Source organism: Gorilla gorilla, chromosome 2 (assembly GCF_029281585.2).
Source record: "Gorilla gorilla gorilla isolate KB3781 chromosome 2, NHGRI_mGorGor1-v2.1_pri, whole genome shotgun sequence".
Classification (NCBI taxonomy): Eukaryota; Metazoa; Chordata; class Mammalia; order Primates; family Hominidae; genus Gorilla; species Gorilla gorilla.
This window is the reverse complement of record NC_086017.1, coordinates 146,381,146-146,406,044: the sequence shown is the minus strand read 5'-3', so window position 1 is coordinate 146,406,044 and position 24,899 is coordinate 146,381,146. Positions and strand designations below refer to the sequence as shown.

Sequence of the window (24,899 nt, the reverse complement as noted above, 5' to 3'; positions counted from 1 at the left end):
TCAGTGGAAATCCAGTCATGCATTGCTTAACAATGAGATACATTCTGAGAAACGTGTTGTTAGATGATTTCGTTGTTGTGCAAATATCTTAGAGTGTATGTGCTCTAACCTAAATGGGATAGCTCACTACACACCTAGGCTACAAACCTGTATAGCATGGTACTATGCAGAATACTGTTGGCAATTGTAACACAATAATATTTGTGTATCTGAACATATCTAAACACAGAAAAGGTATAGTAAAACTACAGTAATATAATATGGGATCAGCATTGTATATGTGGTTTGTCGCTGACCAAAACATCATTATATGGCACATAACTATATTTTAGATTAAAGGAGATTAAAGAGACATGACAACTAAATGCAATACTTGATCCTAGACTGAAGGTTCCAGAGGGCATTTATTTTAGTAGGGATTGGTTTTAACAATGTTAATATTTTGATCCATGGTGTAGACTTATTCATCAAACAATTTTTTGAAATTTTATTCAAATAAAAAGTTTTTAAAAATCCTCTTGTTAATTGATCAGGTATCTAAAAGAGTTATCTGACCAAAAAATGACATTTATTTTTGAAGTTGTTTTTATAGAGAAGCCAATGAGGAGTGCGCCAAGACATCTCTATCATGGCTTCAAATACGGATAATAAATAAAATGCAATATGGACAATCTCCTAGCTTTGGAACTTCTAAAATACAATAAAGTGTCTCTCACTCTTCTTTAAAAGCCAGTATTGGACATGGTTTGTAAACTCTCTTCTAAGCTTAGAAAAAGTATGATTGGGGACAGGAATGTTGACCACATTAAACAACCCATTATCATCAGGTTTGATGGCCTATACTTTTCAAATACTGAACTCATGTTGGCAAAACTTGTTTGAAAGGAAACCTTGGTAAAAGCATAATATCTAAAATAGGTAAGAGAGGAGCTGCTGTGGTTGAAGCAAGGTGGTGGTCTGGAGCCCTGCAAGGTTTCCCCAATACCCAGCAGTGCCCTGGCCCATTCCTATAAAACTCTAGGATGTGGAGAGAAGAGGACTGGCCACATCTCCCATGTGGACAGACTCATATATAATGGGTGAGCCTACATTTTTCCTTTCCTTTGATTCAAGTATATGTTCTAATGTAATTGTCTTAATTTTGATGTCAAATGGTCTCACATGATTAGGCTTACTGATGTTTCAACTATTTCTTATGCCTAAGTGTAGTACATGATTTCTGAATGTGATTGACTGGACTGTAATTTCCTAACACAGGCATTTCTGCTATAATTTCATATACATATTTTAGTGAAACCTCATACTCTGCGAAATTGCACAATAAAATAACAGAGCCTATGGGGAGAAAATGCATTTGGAGGAGACCATTCAACATCTAACAAAAAACACAGCAATCTTCATAAAAATAGCAGCACAGGTAAATTATCATTTGCATTTGTACCCAGTGTATTGGTTCACTGATCCTTTGCAAGCTTAAACTCTGGATTTTTGTGCTTCCTCTTAGAGACATAGGTCCAGGAGGGCATTCACATCTCACAGAGATCAGTTTCATCCAAATTAAAAATCCAATCCAACGTGTAGACTCTTTTGTCATAAAATTAAAATTTAACACAAAGGAAAACGTGTTCCATTTCCTCATGTTTACTCCCTGTTTTATCAGAAAACAGAGTGAAAAACACAGTGGCTCTGGAAACCACGAAGCCGGCCACTATTTGCATGAAAGAAAGGCCCTCTTCAGTGTTCAACTTGTTTCTTAAGGTCTTCTCATTGTGCTAAGGCTTTTTCTTTAATTGGAAGAAAGCGTGCCCCTATTTGCTTCAAAATATAAATATCCTAGAAAAGATCATATGAGAACCGCGGGACTTCCACACGATATTGGCATCACTCTCCCATTTACCAATCACATATTGCGTTTGCATTGGAGAAACAGGCATGGAACAGAACACGCTGGATCCCCATTCCCATTTTATGAGGCATCTCAGAGGAGATGAGAGCAAATGGACATTTTTTCAAGCATCCACTAGGCATCAACTGTTCTGCTGGGCACTGTACATATTTATTATGATCCAATCTTCACACTTCTACTAAAATGTAAGTTCTTATCCCCATATTAGAGAACTGAGGCTCATGAAGTAAATACCTCACTTAGGTTACTACAATAATATGTTAGGAGCAGAGCCAGGGTTTAAATTTTGATCTTAAATTTTTGGCTATCCAAGCTTGTGCTCTTTGCATCACATTGGTGAAATTTTATATTAGGATCCCACCACTTGCATTATTAGCTGAAAAGAAATAGTTCTGCTCATTGCTATTAATAATTGTATTTAGAATGTCATGTATTCTTGAAATAATTTCCCCCCTAAATCAAGTAAAAGTATTTTACTAAGATCTAGAACCATTTACTAGTGATTCTAATTCATCAGCTTTTGTAATATTTTTTATTTTGTTACATTTTTAGGACATTAGGGGTTTACTTAAAGAATTTCAAAACAATATGTCTCCTTCCATCGTTACAGTAGTCATGTGATGTACATGAGGCGTAATATAGTATCCCCTTTGACAGATAATGGAATGAAGAGAGGTATAGTAACTGACTCCAAGTTAACAACTGGTAGAACCAGAACTAAAATCATGTTTTCTGGATCAAAATTCAGCCTCAACTGCTGAGGGGACCACCATTCAGAATTATCTCCTGTTAAGTCCTGTGCATTAGATTGTCTGTCATTAGAGCTACTGGGACTTACCATGCTAAATGATTGGAAATGTGATAAAAACATTGAAAAATAGAACAAAGAAAGAATGAGTTCACTGTGTTTATTATTGAAGATAATGATTACTAGTACGGTAATGGATACCAAAAGTCAAAACAAATAAACAACAACAGAAATGAATAATCAGGTTTAAGTGATGGTGCCTAATTTGCTTACTAAAATAATTCTCTAGTTCAGAGAACTAGTATAGAATAGTAATGGAAATAATCATTATTTTTGGATAATAGAACCATAGCCTATGCAATGGGAAGAAAATTGGGAAGAACACATGCTATCTTAAAGTGATATTAAAATATTTTCCACCCACTCCCCATCCCCTTCTTGGCCAAACTTTTGCCCTTCTAATTTCTCAGGGTAGAATATCCAGCTACAAAGCCATTTCATATCATTTTATTGGGGATGTCAATTTAGAAGTACATAAATTTAATTGCTTAGCTCTTTGGTTTTCTGTTGTCTTCAATAATCCCTGGAATGGGCCAAATTCCTTCCCAAAGGAAAAGGTTTTCAAAATGACAGGGCTAAAGTGAGAGACCCATGACCACTCCTGACTAAGTCATGGGCCAGAAAGCCCTGGATTTTGTGCCCAAAACATGCACCCTCTAAGAGACAGTAAGAAAATCTATGAAGACAAGGCAGGTATTCTTGTCCTCTCTGGCTTGGAGTAGCAAGTTGTGAGTATGCTGGGGTCAGCCTCAGGCACAAGTGGGCTGTGAGTTCGCATTTTATAGATAACACTCAGACAATTAATGAATAAAATACCAGCCTTGCCCTTATCACCTGGGTCCTCTCCTCTTCTCTCCTCTTTGCCCACTGCTTGGCTCCTTGGCCACAGGGAATAAAGGAAGGAAGACTTGACAGGCCACTTTGAAAAAGTCATTGCTGACCAGGAAAAAAAAAAAAAAAAAAGGCCTCCAACAAAGGAAAGAGCTGGCCATGAGGAAAGGCAAGCACCTTGCACTCACAAGCAGAATCCATGGCTTTGAGCTTTTCTCTACGCCCTTTTTTCTTTTTAATCAAACGCCCAGATGGCATGTATTCTCTAAGTGAGCAATATTAGAAGTCGACATGGATCTTTTCGCTGAGAACCTTCCTTTCCTGTTTCTTACTCTCTAGCTTTCTCACAGAGAAAGAGCTTACTTGAATGCTTTTGTGGGAGGATTAAAATAAAATCTTCATTTCTGAAATCATTCCTGCATATTCCCCCTGCAGCTAGAATGCCTGCGGGGTGAGCATCCGCAGAGCAGCCTTTGATTGGCCATGCCCTGGTCTTTCCCTTCCTCACTCAGCTGCTCTCTTTCCCCCTTGCTTTGACTTGGACTCACTCTCTCTTTTCCCTAGACATCTGTAGCCTATACTGGATGAGTTTCTTGACTACCTTCAGATTGTTGAATTCAGCATTCCCACAGGAAGTATAATGTGATTAGCCTTGATAGTGCTGGTTTTGAGCTACCAGGGTCTTTAGAAAAAAACTCTTGCCTGTGTACTCTTGGAGAGCTGAACTGAAGGGCCTAGTTACCCTTACCTGGATAAACATTTTGCCTACACAGATGTGCTAGATCCAGAGGACTTCTTTGTGAGGGACTTCTGCTCTGTGTAGGGCCCATAAGTCAAACCCTACAACATTCTGAAGCCCTATTAGTCTGGGTGCATGGGACAAGATCCCTGCCTTCCTTATCAATTTCTGTAACAATGCACAGGACTCTTACAGAACTGGACAGAGATTTGCAGACTCCTACAGTATCAAGGCTGGTCAGGGCTTTAGAAACCAGAGGAGTCCCTGTTATTTAACATCTTGTGGTCACAGCTCTTGGAAGGCAATGCTTCTGCAAAATTACATTGCCAACTCAGTGAACATAACAACCAAGAGTTATAAAGATTTTTTGTTTTTTACATTTTTCTAAAATCTCATGCTGCAAGTCTGAAATCAAGGCTTTCGTAGGGCTGTTCTCTCTCTGAAACCTCCAGGGGAGAATCCTGACTTGCTCCTTCTAGTTTCTGGTGTTTGCCAGCAAACCTTGACATTCCTTGGCATCACCCAACCTCTGCCTCTGCCATCACATGGCCATCTTCTCCTTGTGTGTCTTTGTCTAATCCCCCTTCTTTAATGACTCCAGTGATTGGACTTAGACTTAATCCTAATGCATTATGACATCATTCTTAACTTGATTACATCTGCAAAAACCCTATTTCCAAATAAGGTGACATTCACAGGTGCCAGAGGTAAGGACTCCAATGTATCTTTTTGGGAGGGATACAATTCAACTGATCCCAGGGCCCTTCCAGAGCTAACACACCTTTCACACTCTCTTCCAAACACTAACCAAGTAGGCCTCCTGTTCACTATCCAGTAAGCACATCAAGTACTTTCTAGCCTCCTCTGTTCTGATGAGGCTTACGTCTACCTCAGTTTCTTTCAGTATCTCTTGGGCCTTTTCTATGAGAGGGCAACTCTTCCCCCACCTGTGCTTGAGCTCAGGCTCCTCCAACTCCCTCCTTTCCTCCACACTCTGTCCTTGCTGAGCAAGCAGAGTCTGTGTCTGGCTCTGGGATCATTCCCATGAGGGAGGCACTGGCCATGCTCTTCCCCTAATTAACCCTTTTTCATCCTTGGGCTTCAACACAGGTGTTCCTTCTTCAGGGTCTTGTGATACACGCTTGATATATGCTTCTCCACCATAGCACCTAACAATTGCAATTATATAATTACTTGCATAATTAGTTGTTTAATGTCTGTCTTTTTTTTGCTAGGAAGGAAACTTGAGGAGCTCAGGAACTACCTGTTTTGTTAACTGCAGTGTTATGCACATATTAGCTGCTTTAAAAATATGTATTAGCTAGGAGAACAGCCAGTAGAGGCACTGCATGGGCCTGCACCCAGGTGGCTGGCCCCTCCCACATGATGACAGGCATGTTGAGGAAGAGGGCTTTGCATATCACACCCCTGTGGGGCCCAGAATGGAGAGATGTGTTTTCTGAGAAACCTGACCCACTCCTTGTTCCAGTCCCTGGGTACACACTGGCTCAGGCTCTGAAATTCCATACTGATCCCACCCATGCTAATAATATACAGGCCTGACTAAGAATAATTATGCTGAGTCTTTTTCAAAAGGGAATTTCAGTCAGGGCCTGATATCCCTAACCGAGCATTGGTAACAAAGTGACCCAGGGAGAGATATCAGAGCAAGGAGGAGCCAAATCTGCCTGAAGAAGAATTATCTGAGTGCTGGAATAGGGGATAGAGTGGCATTTGAATTATTTTACTCTCAGTTTAATTAATGTTAGAGCAGAATTTCCAGGGGACCAGGACTCAGTTTTATCCTGGCTTCAATTAAAGGGTCTCTCTGTCTTGTCTTTGCTTGTCTTCATCCTTCTCCACTTTCTTACCCACCCAAGAGACAGCCCTGCTACCCAAGCTCAATGATTGAAAGATGAGTAAGAAATCATAATTTGAAAACTGCCTCATGAGGCAGGCCATGAATCAGAAGAGAAGAAAAGTATGATTCAAATGTAAATACTGCCAGGAGCTATGGGGAGAAGTACAGCTGGACCTGGGGTCACTGGACAGAAAGCCAGTAAACCTTGCCCTTTCTGACAGATGAAGGTCATAGCCTTAGCCAAAATCTATCAGGCAGATGGATCGACCCGACTGAGAAGCAACTTCTTACAGTGGTGCAGCAAAGTGCAGACAGCTTTTTCCTGAAAATCTTGCAGAAAGGATTATCTTCGAGATAATTTTCTGCTTTCTTTGCACCTTTTATAATGTATTAAGTACATTATTAAAAAAATCTGAAACAGAGTACTGTTGCAGTCAAACTCACTGCTCAGGGGTAATGAGAGAAAAAAGTCCAGCTATTACCTGGTGCCTACTCGGAATGTTTGTGCCTGTACTTGTATGTTTCTGGGTAGCCCTGGGTGATTGCGTATAGTTCTGTGTGTACATCGCTCTGAATTTCACTGTGTATCTCTAACTATGCTTTGCGTAACAACGTGTGCATAACTATACTACACACATCTCTCTCTCTCTCTCCCCGTGTGTGTGTGTGTGTGTGTGTGTGTGTGTGTGTGTATGGTACTGATGGGAGTTATTCATTGCAGGCTTTAGGGGAAGTTCACAAAGTCTTTTTGTCCTCATCACAGAGTTCCCCTAACCCTAACCATTTTCTACCCATGAGGACTCTGCATAGCACTTTTGGTCCTTGGTGGAGCGGCAATGTCTGGGCAGTGTGGACACGGTGATGCCTACCCTCAGCACTGCCCTCAGTGCCCTGCTGCTACCAGGGACAGTGGTGGCAGGTCTGCTACTCATCTTGGCTGTGTCAAAGCCAAGAAGGTCTCGGGCTGTTTGTGGCATCCACATCTCCTGTGCAGGTCAGGTCTAGGGCCTGGCAGGAGGAAGGGAATGGCCCCTAAGGCTCAGGTTTTGGCATCCTCTTGACCTTTTCTCTTATGGATCCCCTCTTTGAAAGACACCCTAGCAAGTTCCCTGCAGAGAAAAGACCTTTTAATTCCAGACACAGGTGACCCCCATCAGGCACACCGAACTGCCTTCTTTCCTTGAACAGTGGTTTACTTAGAAAAGATGGGGCTTTGCAACCAAAGTGATGCAAGAAAGTCCTCTTTGTTGAGATTCACCCCAGTTAACAGGGCATCTGGTTCACTGATAGGTGCATAACAACGGAAATGACTGAGGTGTTAATTTGCATATTTTTGTTTCAGTGGTGTAGAAAAATCTCAAGACTGAGGGTGATTTTTTTTTTTTTTTTTTTTTCCCTGAGACAGAGTGTCACTCTGTGGCCCAGGTTGGAGTGCAGTGGCATGATCTCGGCTCACTGCAACCTCTATCTCCTGGGTTCAAGCAATTCTCATGTCTCAGCCTCTCAAGTAGCTGGGATTACAGGCGAGTGCCAGTACACCTGGCTAATTTTTGTATTTTTAGTAGAGATGAGGTTTCATCATGTTGGCCAGGCTGGTCTCAAACTCCTGACCTCAAGAGATCTGCCCACTTTGGCCTCCCAAAGTGCTGGTATTACAGGCATGAGCCACCGTGCCCAGCTCAAGACTGAGGGTAATTTTTATCCACCTGTCTCCAACTCCTTCATACCAGTCCTCAGGATCTCCAGGGCTGATTTGATAGGTTTTTGCTTTTTCTTTTCCACAAAAGAGTTGATGGATGAGGGGAGGGGTTCAGACTCTGGGAAATGGGTTGTTATGGGGGCAGATGTGGCAGGATCAGAATGAGGGTCCCAGGACCTAGAGGTAGATGCCGGTGTGGAGCTTTGTGCTGGCGGCACCTACTGGCCCTGTGCCCTCGCTGTCTCCTCGGTCTCAGACAACGTGATGGCTGGGTGGGCATCTGGGAAGTTGAGTCACAGCACAGGTGTTGCCACCCCGTGAAAAGATGCTGGAGCCCAAGTGTGGTCTGGGGCCTTCATGCTTCCCTGGGCTTGGAGAAGGAGAAGTTCTAAGATGACTGAAAATATACTTTCTTTTCCAGCCTGACAGGATGGGGATTTGGTGTCAGATTTACTTGGATTTTTGAGAAATACGGTAATTGACACTTCTTACAATGCAAGTTTGTGAAATAAAATTTATGCTCCCTGAAACGGTTTCAATGAAGAGATTTTTCAAGTGGCCTCCAGGACTAGCAGGATCGGCATAATCTGGGAACTCACGTGACATGCAGATTCCTAGGCTCCCCCTCAGATCCATGAATCAGAAACTCTTGGGTGGGGCCTAGCAGTCTGTGTCTTTACAAGCCCTCCAGGAAACTCTGGTCCCCAGGGAAGCATGAGAACCACAGGTTTCAATGGACACAGTCATTTTAGTTTCTTTTCCCCTGTTCTCTCTTGACAGGGTTTCCTCAGAATTTTCCCATGGTGATCCTGCCACGAGGTCCTCAATTTTCCTTTGCGAATATCAGCTTTTCTGGATTTCTGGTGGCTGTCTGCCTTATTGTTTTCTGTTATAGAGTGACTGGAAAGTGAGAAAGTTATAGGATCCTTTTCGCTAGTTAGCTTTAAAATGTACATCTGGGCCGGGCGTGGTGGCTCATGCCTGTAATCCCAGCAGCTTGGGAGGCCAAGGCAGGCAGATTACCTGAGGTCGGGAGTTCGAGACCAGCCTGACCAACATGGAGAAACCCTGTCTCTACTAAAAATACAAAATTAGCTGGGTATGGTGGCGCATGCCTGTAATCCCAGCTACTCGGGAGGCTGAGGCAGGAGAATCACTTGAACCCAGGAGGTGGAGGTTGCAGTGAGCCGAGATTGCACCATTGCACTCCAGCCTGGGCAACAAGAGCAAAACTCCGTCTAAAAAAAAAAAAAAAAGAAAACTGTACATCTGCCATCTCTTGCCATGGGATAGGGATTCTGAGAGATGGGGAAGCACTTATGGTAGCATCCACAACACTCGTATAAGCTGTGACCAGGACAGGACTTGTCCTAGCATGTTTACCAGTTTATCAGATGGGTTTTTACAAATCTAACAAAATCATACAAACCCCATTTTATGGATGAAGAGAACTAGGCCCAAGTTCATAAAGCATAGTGTGATCCAAACCCTGCATTCTTCGTACCATGCCAAAGAACTATTTCACCACACCATGCTGGGAAAGAAAGTTCTAGAAATGGTCTTTTTGCCCCTTTCTCAGGCAACATTGCTGAACACAGGGATCAATTGGGCAGTACAATATCATGAATGAAGGCCAAATTTTGTGAAAGGAAGGGCCCTACAGATTTCAGCATGGAAGCGATTGTGGCTGAAATGCATGCTCTCTCCCGGAAGCACAGCGAGGATGGAGGCCGCAGCTGAGACAATAATTCACGGGAATAATGGATAATGGGTGTGTGTGGGGTTGGTGATGGTGAGATGAGGGTGCTGCCTACACCATGACCTGGGATGACTGAAATTCGTCACAGAACAAAGACCTCTGGAGCGCACATGAGTGACAGGCCTGGCTTCCTCCAGCAGGTTCAGGATGGGCCATGGCACCAGGTGCTTACAGAGATTACCCTTGTAGAAAGGCTGTCCCTTGTCCCATGAGGGGAGGCTGGACCCTTCATGCCTGGTGCCCTAGAGCAGTACCGGAAATGAGTCTGATGCAGATGGAGCAGATTCTAGAGGAAATGGAACAGCTGAGCTGTCCCCAAGTGGATCTAAGCAGTTAATGTGGGAAAGAGGGGCAGCAACCACCAGGGCAGCATGTGAGGAAGAGCTGACAAAGGGACAATGATCCAGGAAGGACAAGAGCACAGCTGGCAAATGGCCTGAGAGGAGGGGGCAGATGGCCAAGGAATGACTCTGTTTGCAGTTCCCAGAAGGAAACAGCAGCAGGGCAGAGAACATCAGCTGACTTGAGAAGAGAGAAAGTAAGGAGGAGGAGGAACTGGCGGGCTTGGAAGAAAGGGAATCTCAGAAGTGGCAGAAACACAGAGTGTGAGAGGAACTGGGAGTTTGAGACAAGAGGAAGGAGCTGCAAGAGGAGTCAAAGGGGAAGGGGCTGAGGGAGATCAGAGGCGCCTTGAAGACTTAATGCAATTCATGATAATACAGGGAGGCCTGCAGAGAGCACGGCTGTGCAGAAGGCTCGAGCAAAGCTGGAGGCTTCTTGGAGAGACAGCCTGGGGGCTCTGAAGGATGGGAAAGTTGACACTACTTTAGCAGAAGGAACTTGACTGAATACTAAGAAGGGAAAATTATGCTCACAAAGGGACTGGATGGGCCTCTTCCTACTGATCAGAAGAGAAAGAAAGCCATGCTGAAATAGAGCTTTTGATTTAACCGGCATAAAGCTGCTATCCAGAGATTTGTGGGATCCTGTTGGAGCTCTGCCCACCAAAGTCAGCTGATAAAAGGTAAAGATCAAGTTTGTGAGTGTGTACGTGAGCTCCAAATGCAATAAGTTAATCAAAGATGTGACACCTTTCCTGGTATGTGTATGCCCTCTTTTCTCTTGGTAACATTAGACAGAACCAGTAATAATGAGAAGGTGACCTGTGAGGTCAAACATCAAGAACTAGTCTATAACAGAAGCATGGGAATGTTTATTTGAACACACATAACGACATTCAGAAATATACCTGCTAAAAACAAAGTTGTGTAAACCATGCAAGTGTTCAGAGTCCAGCCTAGCTCATTTGTCTGTTTCTCTTAAAGAGCAGGAATATTAGTAGCAGTTCAGAACTATTCCTTAGTTTAGTGATTTATTCCAATCATAAGAAAGCACAAAGGAGAAAATTCGATCTGTTCATTATTTCAGGAGCTTCTTGGGAAGGAAATGCTCCTGGGGCTAGAAATAGCAATCTAAAACAGAAGGAACACCTGGGGGAAAATAAGGTGGAGAATTAAGTCAGAGTGAGAGATGAAGTTTGAGGACCTGGTAGGAAAAACTAGAAAACTTTAGTAGCTATTAACGAGGTCTTCACTTATAAAGTAAAACCATATGTATTAGAAGATGGTGATGTTAAAAAGATCTTGAAAGAACTGCATAAAATAGGGGAATTAAGATGGAGTAGAGAGGTCTTAAGTACTGTCTTATAGAACTGCTGATTAGGGGGATAAGCTGAATGTTCCACTTTTGGTGTCAAGTATGTTTCTAACAAACGGACTCTAGCAAACAACAAGAGAAGAAAAACACAAGAGAAGGAAAAAGAAAATACAGGAAAAATGAACTGAAGTTTCTGGAAACTGAACAGCACAAGGTTTTATCTTCTGTAGTTTTTCCCTAAGGGCAGCCATAGTCTGCTCAGTGGCTCAAACCCCAATAGAAAACCCCACTGTCTTTCTGACTGGAGGAACCAAGGGAACGAATTCAGCACAATCAGGGCTGCTGGAGAGTTGAGGGAGAATCCCTAGAAACAAGATAACAAGGGAAAGGTAATACCAAATTCTGTGTATAAAGTTTTCCCAATTTTCCAGCTGACCCCCGAAACACGCATGTATAAGACAGATTGAAAACCATAAAGAGCTGTTGCCCACTGCAAACATGACAGAGTTTACAGATTGAGTCTAACCAAGTTAATTTCCTGCTAAACCAAAAATACCAACACTCCGGTTCAGTGTAGCAGAATCCAATCACCACATCATAACGTTCATGTTTATAATCCCAAACTTCTAGATGTATAAAGAACCAGAGAAATGTTTCCCATTTTCATGGGAAAAAACAAATAAGATGCTAATCCCAGGACCACCCAGATGTTAACATTATCAAAGATTTTAAAGCTGCTATGGTAGCTATGGTCAATGAGGTAAAGAAAAATATGCTTATGAATGATAAAAAGATAAAATATCAGCTGAGATTCTGAAAACTATAAAAAACGATTAATTAGAAAATATAGCTCTAAAACATACAATTATTAGAAAAAGTCACCGGAAGGGCTCAGAAACAAAACAAAGATGGCAAATGATAAAATCAATGAGTTTGAAGGCAGACCTGAAAAAGAGAAGAAAAAATCAGGGAAAATAATGAACAGAGCCTCAGGAACCTGTGGAACATTTTCAAAACTTCTCCCTCTAGATAACTGCAGCCCTACCAGAAGGAGGAAAAAAAGGACAAAAATGATATTTGAAGAATATGGCTGAAAACTTTGCAAATATACTGAAAGACAGACATTTACAGATCTTATAAAGCATAGGGAACCTCAAACAGGATAAATTTGGGGAAAAAAGTATGCTCAGGCATATCATAGTCAAGGTAAAAACTAAAGATAATGGGAAAATCTCGAAAGCAGCCAGAGAAATATGACACAGTGTGTATATGAATATGAATATATATGTGTGTGTGCATACTTATATATATGTAGGAGAACAGTGATTCAAGTAACTGTGGGATTTCTCATCAGAAGCCATGGCAACCACAAGACAATGAAACAACAATGTTAAAGTGATGAAAGAAAAACCAAACTATAAACCAGAAGTGTATATCCAGCAAAAATATATTTCAGTAATAAATGCAAAATATAGACATTTCTCTGATAAAGAAAACTAAGAAATGCGTTGCCAGAGACCTGCACTACAAAAAATGTTAAAGGTAGTTCTTCAGACTGAAGGAATGATGCCAGAGGGAAACCTGGATCTTCAGGAATAAAGGAAGAACAAGAGAAATGATAACTATTTTGAGGCAATGTAAAACATTTTCCTCTTGATTTCTTTAAAATACACATGGCTGTTTAAAGCAAAAATTGTAACATTGTCTTTGGGACTATAAATGTATGTAGATGGAACATATATAACAATGATAACATAAAGAGCAGTGGGAGTGGATGGTTAAATGGATCTATATGATATGATTATGTGGTCTCTACATTTTATGTAAAGTGGTACAATATGAACTCAAAGTAGACTAGGAAAAATTAAGATGTATGTATTATATATGCATATGTTATATATTATTATGTTAGTTCTAGAGTAACTATGAAAAAAGTAAATGCAAAGAAGTAAAGCTGAAAATCAAGAATAAGTAAAAGTTAAGTGTCTGCCCATCTCTGCCTGTACATGGGGTCGAGAGGGATGCAATACCACCGCGTCTCTGTGCCTCACCCAAGGGCCAGTAGAGCCAGTGGCAAAGATGACGGCTGATTTGGACTCTACAGAGAATCCTTTGCTGGGCCTTTGAGAGGAAAAGAGGGAAAAGTAAAGCCAGAGAAACAGGCTTTCTAGAACATCACAAATGACCAAAGTTGAGCAGGGAGTCTGGCACACTGTGGGGCCAGAGAGGGAATCACAGTGTCCTGAGCATTGGACTCAGAGTCTGGAGAACGAGACTGAAGGGCCAAAGCTGCCGCTGCAATAGCACGCTGTGTGGCTTGAGTAACTCACTTGACCACTCTGGGCTGTGGATTCCTCATCCAAAAGTGAGAAGGTTGGGTTTATGGCAAATTCTTATTTCTTAATTGACTGTCAGGAGGAAAGGGACAATTGGACAGCTACTGTTCCTATCTTATGTACACCTGTATTGGCAAACTGGGCTCCTTCATGTCCAGAACCAGGCTCTTTTCCCATTCTATCCTTTCCCAAATGAAGTACATTTGCACCCACTGTTTTGTTTCTGTTTGTATGCCAACGATGACTCCTAAATGTGCATCTTCATTTGGACTTCTCCTCTATGCACCAAACCCACATATTCAGCTCCCTATTCAGCAGCTCTACTGTGATATCCTACAGACATATAAAAGTCAAAATGTTTAAACAAGTGTCTCTCAGAATTTTATAAGTATCAAAATCATATGGAAAATTTTAGTAACAATGAAAAGGTCCAGACTATTCTACTTCAATGAGTCTGTGCCTCTGTGCTCTGTATTAACTCTCCAGGTAAATCTGATACTCAACAACATTTGAGAATTTGAGAATTGAGAATTTGAGAATAACTATACTGAACCAAACCCACAGTCTATTCCCAACTCCTCTACTCCTTCAACCAATTTCTCTCCAGCATCCTCACTCTCAGAGAATGGAGCCGTCACCCATCCAGAGGCAGAGGCTGGATACTTGGAGTCATCCTCCGCCATCTGTCACTTTCACCTGTAAGTGCCATCTGCTGTCAAGTCCTTCTGCATCACCCCACTAGACCTTCTGGGATTCATTTGCTGCATCCCAGGCCCATTGCCCTGTAGCCTCCTGATGCATCTTCCTGTCTCTACTAGTGCCTCTCCCACCCATCCTCCATGCTGCAGTCAATGTAAATTTAAAAATATGTATATTTTATTTTGAGACAACTTCAAATACCTATAAAAGTTGCAAGAATACTACAATGAATGCCTGTACACTCTTCCCTTAGGCACCCTATTCCAGCCCAACAATTGTCCTAGAGATGTCCTGTTAAGGATCACATGGTATACCCAGTGTCATGCCCCTCAATCTGGAGCAGTTTCTCTGTCTCCTTGACTTTCACGACCCTAACATTTTTTGAAGCGCATAGGCCACACATTTAATAGAATGTACCTCAATTTTAGGTAGTTTGATGTTTTCTCATGATGAGACCCAAGTTATAAATTTTGAACAGAGTATTGCAAGTATTATGTTCTTTCCATTGCATCCTCTAAGTTGCACAGAATATCTACCTGTCCTGTTATTGCTGATGTTGACTTTAATCACTTGATTCAGATGGCATTTGCCAAACTTCTCTGTAAAGTTACTTTCTCCCTCTTTGTAATAAATAAATATTTTGGGGGGAGAAACTTTGAAGATATGTAAAATCCTGTTTCTCTCCTGATGTTCACCTTAAGTTTAAGCATCCATTTATGTTTCTTATCTGAATTAGCTATTAATCTGATGGTTGCCAAATAGTGAGTTTCTAACATCATCATTCTTTCCTCTACAGGGAAGAGCTTTCTCTTGTTTCTATTTGTTCATTTATATGCATATTAGTGTGGACTCAATAGCCCCCATCTTATTCAGTAGATTATAACTTGTTACTATTATTATATATTGTGAGGCTCAAATTATCCAGATTTGGAGGCCCTTCAAGCTGGATGTTGTTTTTGTTGTATGTTCCCATTATTCTTTGCGTACTTTCTCATTTTCTGGCACAAAAAAAAGATGTGTTGGTCTCATCTCACATTTTCCCTCTCCAGGCCTTGGAAGGGGCCATGTCTCTAATGAGTCCTGGTTGCTTTTAGGGGAGTATATGGAATCCAAGATCTGAGAGCCAGCTGTACTCCTTGCTATGTAGATGTTACTGCTTCAAAGCCACTCTCCACCTATATTTATTTCTCCATTTCTATATATTTAAAACCACCAGTTCACACTAATATCTCCAATCTTGATTCCACAGCATACAATTCATTCTAGCTTTTATGCTTTCCATATTTATACCTCTGTTCCCACAGTTCCCATTATTTCAAATTTATTTTTAAATCTCCCTGTATATAGCTTATCTCTCAATCTTGCTGAGCCAGCAGCCCATTCACACATGGGTCCTGATCTCTGCTAGGGCTTGCCTCCCTTGTTTAGAACATCTACCCTGGTTGAGTCTGCTTAATGGCTTTTTGGTGAAAGAAAACAGGAAGAAATCCAAGAAAGTTATTTCTAAAGAAGGCAAGGAAAGATATTGGAAGGAAAAGGCTAAGGAAAAGCCAGGCTATTTTTCTAAAATTCAAATCCATCACTTTTGGGCCACACGTGTGCATCTCTCTGTGTGCACAACACACACACACACACACACACACACACACACACACACTCAAAAGTCATGAAAGGTTTCCCATTGCTCTAAGGCTGCAACTCCTATCACAAGGGTTTGGGGAAGATCCTACATGATGGATTGCTACAGGCCTCCTTGGATACTTCCTCCCTAATTCTCCGAATGCCCTAAACAGGGGTCCCTTCTCAGTTCCACTCCATCTTCCCTCTTGCCACAGGGCCTTTGTATATGCTGCCTCTCTGCCTCTGAAGTCCAACCTGCCACATTTAGTTGGGGCAGAATGCTGTAGATTGAATGTTTATGTGTCCCCCAAATTCATATGTTTAAGTCCTAATAATCCCCAATTGGGTGATATTTGAAGGTGGAGCCTCTGGGAGGTGACTGCAGTTAGTTTATGTCATGAAGGTGGAGCCCCCAGGATGGGATTGATGTGCTTTCAAAAGAGGAAGAGGCAAGATCTTTCTGTGCACATGCCAACAAAAGGCATCTGAGGACATAACCAGGAATAGAGCCCTCAATAAGAATCCAACCGTTCTAGTTAGCACCTTGATCTTGGACTCCCAAGCCTACAGATGACAAGAAATAAATGACCGCTGTTTAAGCCATCCAGTGTGTGGTAGCTTGCTATGGGAGCCCAGGCTGACTAAAACAGTGACTGTTCTTTAAGTCTCTGCTGTAGCACCATCTCTTCCTCTGGAAGCCCTCCTAGACACAGTTAGGCAATTTTGTTATTTATTGTTTTATTCATGCTCTCACAAAACATAGTGGCCCTTATTTCAGCTGGTAATTATGCACTCATTTGGGCATGTGTTTGATTAATGTCCCCAGTCCTCACTTAACTGAGAGCAGTAACAATGTCTCCTTTTGATCATGATTATGTCCCCCCAGCTTGTGGCCTAATGTTGACACATAGTAGATACTCAATAAATATTTGTCACTTGAATAAATTGTTTGTGTTTTTAGAAAAAATATTTGCTTAATAATCAAAAATAATTTTTTCTATTTTGAATAAAAGGCAAAGTGTGGAGAAATGATAGTAAAAGATAGTGAGACAGGTGGCCATATCACTGTGTAGAATCCTGAGAACTCTTAGGCCTAGAAACATGTAAGCTCTATCATCTACAAAGACACTTATCACAGCAAGTAATCCAAATAATGTGTACAGAAAAATAATGTGGGAAATCTTTTACCAAAGAAACTTTTAATGTCATGTATATGTAAATTGTATATTTGGCTCACATCATTATTAGGTGACTTAGGATCATTGAAATGTTAATCTTCCTAAAGATAGAGTAGAATTTCAGTCAAAATCCACATGTGAGTATACATGTATATGTGCATGTTTTGAAACTGGACAGGAAGATTTTAAATCGCACTTGAAAGAAAAGATATTTGAGAACAGTCAAGGAAGCTTTTTTTTCCTTAAAAGAAGGATAATGAAGGATAACTTGCTTTACCCAGACAGTAAGACACTTTTTTTTTGAGATGGGGCTTCCCTCTTGTTGCCCAGGCTGGAGTGCAATGGCGCAATCTTGGCTCTCTGCAACATCTGTCTCCCAGGTTTAAGCAATTCTCCTGCCTCAGCCTCCCAAGTAGCTGGGATTACAGGCATGAGTCACCATACCTAGCTAATTTTTTGGATTTAGTAGAGGCGGGGTGTCACCACGTTGGTCAGGCTGGTCTCGAACTCGTGACCTCAGGTGATCCACCCACCTCAGCCTCCCAAAGTGCTGGGATTACAGGCGCAGGCCACCATGCCCAACCTACAGTAAGACTTTTAATAAAATTACTATAATCAGAATACAGACAGGAAAACTTTTGCTAACATTATTATAATCAGGACAACACGGCTGAGCATAAGAATAAATAGATTAAAAGAGCAGAATTGAGAATCAAAACACAGTTTCATATAATGAACTTAATATGTCAAGGATGACATATGATTCAATAAAAAAATGAATAATATATTTAATAAATAGTGCTGGCATAATTGTTCACCTGAACAAAACAGTGTGAGAATATACTTCCCAATACATAGTCAAAAATGAATTCCAGAATATTCCTGGTGTCTATCAACAAGTGAATGGACAAATAAACCATGGAATATTACTCAGCAATAAAAGGAACAAACTTCTGCTTCACACACAACATGAACGGTTCTCTTAAATATAATGCAAGTGAAAGCAACCAGATGCAAAAAAGCATATGCTGTATGATTCCACTTATATGAAGTTATAAAACCAATTGATGGTCAAAAAAATTAGAACAGTGGTTGCCTCTGGGTATGGATGTGGGTGAGGATGCAATGGGGAGGGATGAGGTTAGGGGGCTTCCTGGTTTGATGGCAATGTTCTGTATCTTGATGAAAGTTTGGGTTACACAGTTGTATGCATTTTTAAAAACTCTATAAATGTACACTTGAGACTTGTGAGTTTTACTCTATGCACACTTTACCTTAAAAAAGAACCATAAACAAATACATGTTAGAGACATGTATGCTAAAATGGCTAGGGGTGATATGTAATGATGTCTGCAAATCACTTGGAAATTCATCAAAACAATAGATGGTGTGATGGATGGGCAGAGGGATGGATAGACGGATAGTTACATGATAAAGCAAATGTACCAAGATATTAATTCCAGAATCTAGGTGGTAGGCATATGACTGTTCTCTGCCAAATTCTATCAAGTTCTCTGTGTGCTTGAAATTTTTCAAAATAAAATGTGGGAAAAATAAATACATTTCACAGGTACTAAATATTCAAATATAAAACAAACCCCATTCCCAATAAAATAGCCCAGGAAACCAGGAAATATTTTATAGCCTTGGAGTGAACATAACTTTTAAAATAAACCAGGTAACCCAAGAAGACATAGCTATTACATGAATGTTAACCACTTTATAAGCCAGAGGGTATCATAAACAGTATAAAGGAATAACAGATGGGGGAAAAGATAAATTGTATCACACATGGCAGGCAAAGGAGTAATGTCTGTAATATAAAGAGACTTTCTATAAGTTTCTCAGAAATCAACAAACAACCCGATAGAAAAATAGATAAGGACACGTACAAACAATAGAAAACACAAATCCCTGCACCATGTGAAAAGATATCAATATCACTAGCAGTCAGCTGAAAATGTAAATTAAAACAAAATGATGGTACTTATACACAATGGAGTACTATTCAGCCATAAAAAATAATGAGATCCTATCATCTGCAGCAACACGGATGCAATTGAAGGTCATTATGCTAAGTGAAATAAGCCAGGTACAGAAAGATAAACATCATATGTTCTCACTTATTTGTGGGATCTAAAAATTAAAACAATTGAACTCATGGAGATAGAGAGTAGAAGGATGGTTACCAGAGGTTGGGAAGGGTGGTGGTAGGGGGTGGTGGTAGGGCGTATGGTTAAATACCAAAAAAAAAAAAAAGAAAAAAAAAAAGAAAAAAATGAATAAAACCTAGTATTTGATATCAAAACAGGGTAACTATAGTCAACAATAATTCAATTATACATTTTTAAACTGAAAGAGGCTGGGCATGGTGGCTCATGCCTATAATCCCAACACTTTGGGAGGCCGAGGCAGGCGAATCACTTGAGGCCGGGAGTTCGAGACCAGCCTGGCTAACATGGCAAAACCCCTTCTCTACTAAAAAAAAAAAAAAAAAAAAAAATTAGCAGGGCATAGTGGCGCACATCTGTAGTCCCAGCTACTTGGGAGGCTGAGGCAGGAGAATCACTTAAACCCAGGAGGCGGAAGCTGCAATGAGCCGAGATCGCACCACTGCCCTCCAGCCTGTGTGACAGAGTAAAGAATCTGTCTCAAAAAAATGAATAAATAGGCCAGATGCAGTGGCTCATGCCTGTAATCCCAGCACTTTGGGAGGCCAAGGTGGCCAGATCAGCTGAGGTCAAGAGTTCGAGACCAGCCTGGCCAACATGGTGAAAACCCATCTCTACTAAAAATACAAAAAAGTTAGCTAGGCATGGTGGTGGGTGCCTGTAATCCCAGCTACTTGGGAGGCTGAGGCAGGAGAATCGCTTAAACTCTGGAGGCAGAGGTTGCAGTGAGCCGAGATCATGCCATTGCACTCCAGCCTGGATGACAAGAGTGAAACTCCGTCTCAAAAAATAAAAAAAAATAAAAAACTTAATTAATTAAGATAACTAAAAGGGTATAATTGGATTGTATGTAACACAAAGGATATATACTTGAGAGAATGAATACCCCATTTTCCACGATGTGATTATTACGCATTGCATGCCCGTATCAAAATATCTCATGTACCCTATAAATATATACACTTGCTCTGTACCTACAAAAACTAAAAATCAAAAAATTAAAATTTAAAATTTAAAAAGTAGACATATGTGAAATTTAAAAATGAGGCATCATTTTTCATTGTTGAAGCAGCAACCCTTTGTGAGGGTTGATCACCTCCAGGCCTGGTGAGGATGCTGAAGCCCGGCACCATACACTCCTGGTAGAGTGTGAATGTTTGCTAACTTTCAGAAAAGTAATCTTGGCAGCAGTGATGCCCAAAAGACACCCCAGATCACACAGGAATAGGCATAATATGATCCAAATTTTGTAGAATAAAAATTTTCAAATTTTTGACCAAAAAGAAAAATGTCAAAGAACGCACACCTAATTGTTGAAAATTAATGTGTCAGGGCAGGTGCAGGTAAACTGTGGTCTGAAAGCTAAACCTGGCTGGTCCCTTTTTTGATAGTTCATGAGCTAAGAATGATATTTATAACTTTTTAAGGGGTTAGTTACATTCTAAATGGTTATATAATTATCTACATGGTATCTTTCATTTTGCCTCTTAGCCGGCAAAGCCTAGAATATTTACTAGATGGCCCTTTGAGAAAAAGTTTACCAATCCCTGCCTCAGGGGAATTTTAGTTTATTTTTTATTCTTTTTTTTAAATTTTACTTTAAGTTCTGGGATACACGTGCAGAATATGCAGGTTTGTTACATAGGTATATGTGTGCCCTGGTGGTTTGTTGCACCCATCAATCCATCATCTAGGTTTTAAGCCCTGAATGCATTAGGAATTTGTCCTAATGCTCTCCCTCCCCTTGCCCCTCAACTGCCGACAAACCCCAGTGTGTGATGTTCACATGTGTCACGTGTCCATGTGTGATGTCTCCCTGTGTCCATGTGTTCTCATTGCTCGACTCCCACTTATGAGTGAGAACATGTAGTGTTTGGTTTTCTGTTCCTGTGTTAGTTTTCTAAGAATGATGGTTTCCAGCTTCATGCATGTCCCTGCAAAGGACACGAACTCATTCTTTTATATGGCTGCATAGTATTCCATGGTGTATATGTGCCACATTTTCTTTATCCAGTCTATCATTGATGGGCATTTGGGTTGGTTCCAAGTCTTTGCTATTGTGAATAGTGCTGCAAAAAAACATACATGTGCATGTGTCTTTATAGTAGAATGACTTATAATCCTTTGGGTATATACCCAGTAAAGGATTGCTGGGTCAAATGGTATTTCTGGTTCTAGATATGTGAGGAATCACCACACTGTCTTCCACAATGGTTGAACTAATTTACACTCCCGGCAACAGTGTAAAAGCATTCCTATTTCTCCACAGCCTCACCAGCATCTGTTGTTTCCTGACTTTAATGACTGCCATTCTAATTGGCATTTCCTTTTACTTCTCTGCATTGTTTTGATTTTTGTAATAATCATGCATTACTTTTGCAGATTTAAAGAGGATAGACAGATAGACAGGTTAGTAGGTAGATCAGTCACTTTGGGTGCTGTTGAAATGGATGTAAGGAGACAAAAGGAAAGCAAGGACACCAGTTAGGAAGCCACTGTAACAATCCAGGTGAAAGGGAATGGTGCTTTGGAATAGGGTGGGGGCAGTAGAGATGGAAAGAGAGATAGATTTTTTGGTACCCTATGGGGGCCGCTAAGGGATTGAAAATAAATGGACACAGAAAGAAATCAAACATCATTCCTAGGTTTCATTCTTTAGTTAAGTGGTGCCAACTACTGAGATGGAGGGACTAGGGAGAGGATATTGGAGAGTAAATCCCAAGCTCTATTTTGGGCTTGTTAAAGTTCTAAATGAAATTGTGTGAACTAGGCAGTTGGATATAGATGATTAGAGCTGCTCAGAATGTAGAGGGGGAGGCTGAGCAGGAAATACAAGTTTAAGAGTACTCATCGTGTTGATGGTACTTAGAGCTATTTGGAAGCAATATAGAGAGAAGAGAGAAGGGGATCAAGAGTCTACCTGGTGACACAGTGCCCAACCCAGCTGCAGACTGAAGGCCTCATGCATGCCTGGGGTCTGCTCTCTGCTGACAGATGCCTCTGGTGCCAGTGTCTACCTGCTTGGATTCCCTCAAATCATCTGTTCCAAAATTTCCTCTTCCCAAGGAACACTATAGCTTCATAATAGACACTGACCCTTCCTCACAGTCCAAGCCCAAATGCTTGCTTTCTTGCTTGAACAACCAGCTGCTATGGCTTCTCCCAGCTGGATGGTCCTCCTGGCATCTCGGTCTTTCAGTGGAGAGCTCAGTTCAGGTTCCATTCCCTCCCAGTGTGCCCTGCCACAGTTCCCAGCCATGTAGAGTCCCCTTTAACTCATGCCATGCTTCTACTTGAGAATGCCAAGAAAAACTCACCAAGGAGCTGGTGTAGGTGGGATCTGAGGTGTCATCCTGGAGGTAGCGGGAGAGGCCAAAGTCAGACACCTTGCACACCAGGTTACTGTTGACCAGAATGTTCCTAGCAGCCAGGTCCCGATGCACATAATTCATCTCAGCCAGGTACTTCATGCCAGCAGCGATGCCCCTGAGCATACCCACAAGCTGGATCACGGTGAACTGCCCGTCATTTTGCTGTAATAAGACATAGAGGGCATTGGGATCAAGACGGGCTTCAATGGTTAAGCAGAGGGAGAGACGTTGTGGCCCTGCTGCTTGTCAGCTTCTGTCTGCTCCAGGCCAAGCCACTCACTGTGTCCTCCTCTCTTCCCACTCCCATCCCCCATTCCTCTCCTTGAATGCTTTGTTCTCTTCTCCTTGCCAAGCCCTGTCAATTTTGTCTCCAAATTACATCTCAAACCCATTCACTTCTTTCCATCTCCACTGCCGCCAGTCCAACCAAGTCGCCGTCATCCATCACCTACAACAGCCTCCTTGCCCGCCCCCCAAATCCATTCTCTCCAGCCAGAGCCATCTTTTTAAGACATAAATCAGGCCATGTCAGTCCCTGGCTTAAAAATATCTAATAGCCTCCCATTGCATTAAGGAAAATCTCCAAACTCCTTAGCACGGTCCCTGAGACCGCCTGGGATCAGCTACTGCCTTACCTTAGGCCACCATACCCATCACTAATGTACTAAAGCCACAGTGACTGGCACCCTTTCTTCTTTTCCAAGACAAACTCTTCCTGCCTTAGGGCCCTTAACATGTGCTATTCCCTCTGTTTTCCCTCCAACAATCGACATCTACTTGCCCTTCAGTTCTCCGCTTAAATATCGCTTTCTTAGAGAGGACATCCCTTTAACTCCCCCCCAAAATATGATTAGCACTTTCTCATGACAAATGTTTAGTGCATGCTCTTAGTCTTCTTAGCACATATCACAAGTTTTAATCGTGTGTGTGTGTCTTTCTGTCTGTCTGTCTCTGCTGCTTGATTTTATACTCTTCGAGGACAAGAACTCTGTCCTTTTTGGTCACCATAGTATTATCAGTGCTGTAAACTTTAAGGTAGATAGAAAATCTCAATAAACATAAGTTGAATGAATGATGAATACATCTTTTCCTCTTTCCAAAATCAAGCATGTAAAGCACCTTCTCTGGGTAATCCCAGGGCTTTCAGCCTTTAGACTGGTATAACCACACCTACCTCATAGGGACAGTCGGTCAGGGGAACCTCATGCACAGCGTCTGGCACAGGGAACTCTCCTAGTGAATGGGAGCTGTTGCTGCTCCTCTTCATGGCAACCTGCAGTGCTGTCCTCTCTCCTATCATTTGTGGGCTCAGAGTTTCTTGGGTGGATGCCCTCCCTCTGGTTAGACAACAGACTCTTCAGTGAATAAAACAGTGTCTTCCTCCTATCTCCCCAAGGCTCCTGGGTCTTGACTTTGCACACACCAGTTAAATCAGTAGACCCTAAGCTATACTGCCAAGAACATATTTTCCCATCTAATATAGCCCCAAATGCTCCCCAAAGGGCTGAGAATTATGTTCTACAAGTAGAGCACAGCCTAGTCATTAGAATGCTCTGACTGGAGGAGAGATGGAAGCAGGACACCTGGGGTCTAGTCTATGTTTACTGCTAAACATAGGCACTCAGCAAGGCAACCATGACCTGCATCCCAGAGTCCTTATGTGAAATGCAGAAAGCATAGACAATGAGAGGAGCTCCCATCATTGAGCATCTACTATATGCGAGATGTTACACAATGCACTCACATGCATATGCTCCTGCAAAAGCATTTTCTATGCAAAAATAAGCAAGGAAAAATAAAAGACCTGTTATAAAAATACTCTACTTAGGAGCAACAACAACAACAATCAAAAAGTCTAACAATGATTGCATGAATTGTTGGAAACTCTGTTCCTCATGCAAGATTGCAAGCCTGGATGCATGTTCTGGGGGTTATGCTCCTTGATCAATTGAAGGAATAGAGCAAATTGACTTTCTCCCTCCTGAAGATATCTGCCAGTAGAAGGGCCCCCAAACATATTGTGTTTGACACACTTCAAGTTCCAGGCTATTTCTAACTCTAACTTTAACCACCTCCAAACCTGCCCAGGAGATTGAATGTATGCTTTCTCCATAATAGATTCTTCTAAGCAACTCAAAAAGAAAGTATAGAGCTACTTTTTGGAAACTCTGACTGGTTTTCAGCACGTTGCCCATCTGTGAGCTAGATGTGCAGTGAGTGATGCAGATCTTCCTTCTCACTAATACACTTCAATCAACACCTTCT

General features: G+C 41.5%; 1 protein-coding gene across 1 annotated transcript in view; it reads right to left on the bottom strand.

Moving 5' to 3' along the window:
- Positions 1-24,899, bottom strand: part of EPHB1 (EPH receptor B1) — a 473,721-nt gene that overhangs the window by 39,885 nt on the left and 408,937 nt on the right. The window contains exon 12 of the mRNA XM_055383292.2: positions 22,581-22,796. Coding sequence (XP_055239267.1) covers positions 22,581-22,796 — 216 coding nt within the window. The remainder of the gene's footprint in view (positions 1-22,580; positions 22,797-24,899) is intronic.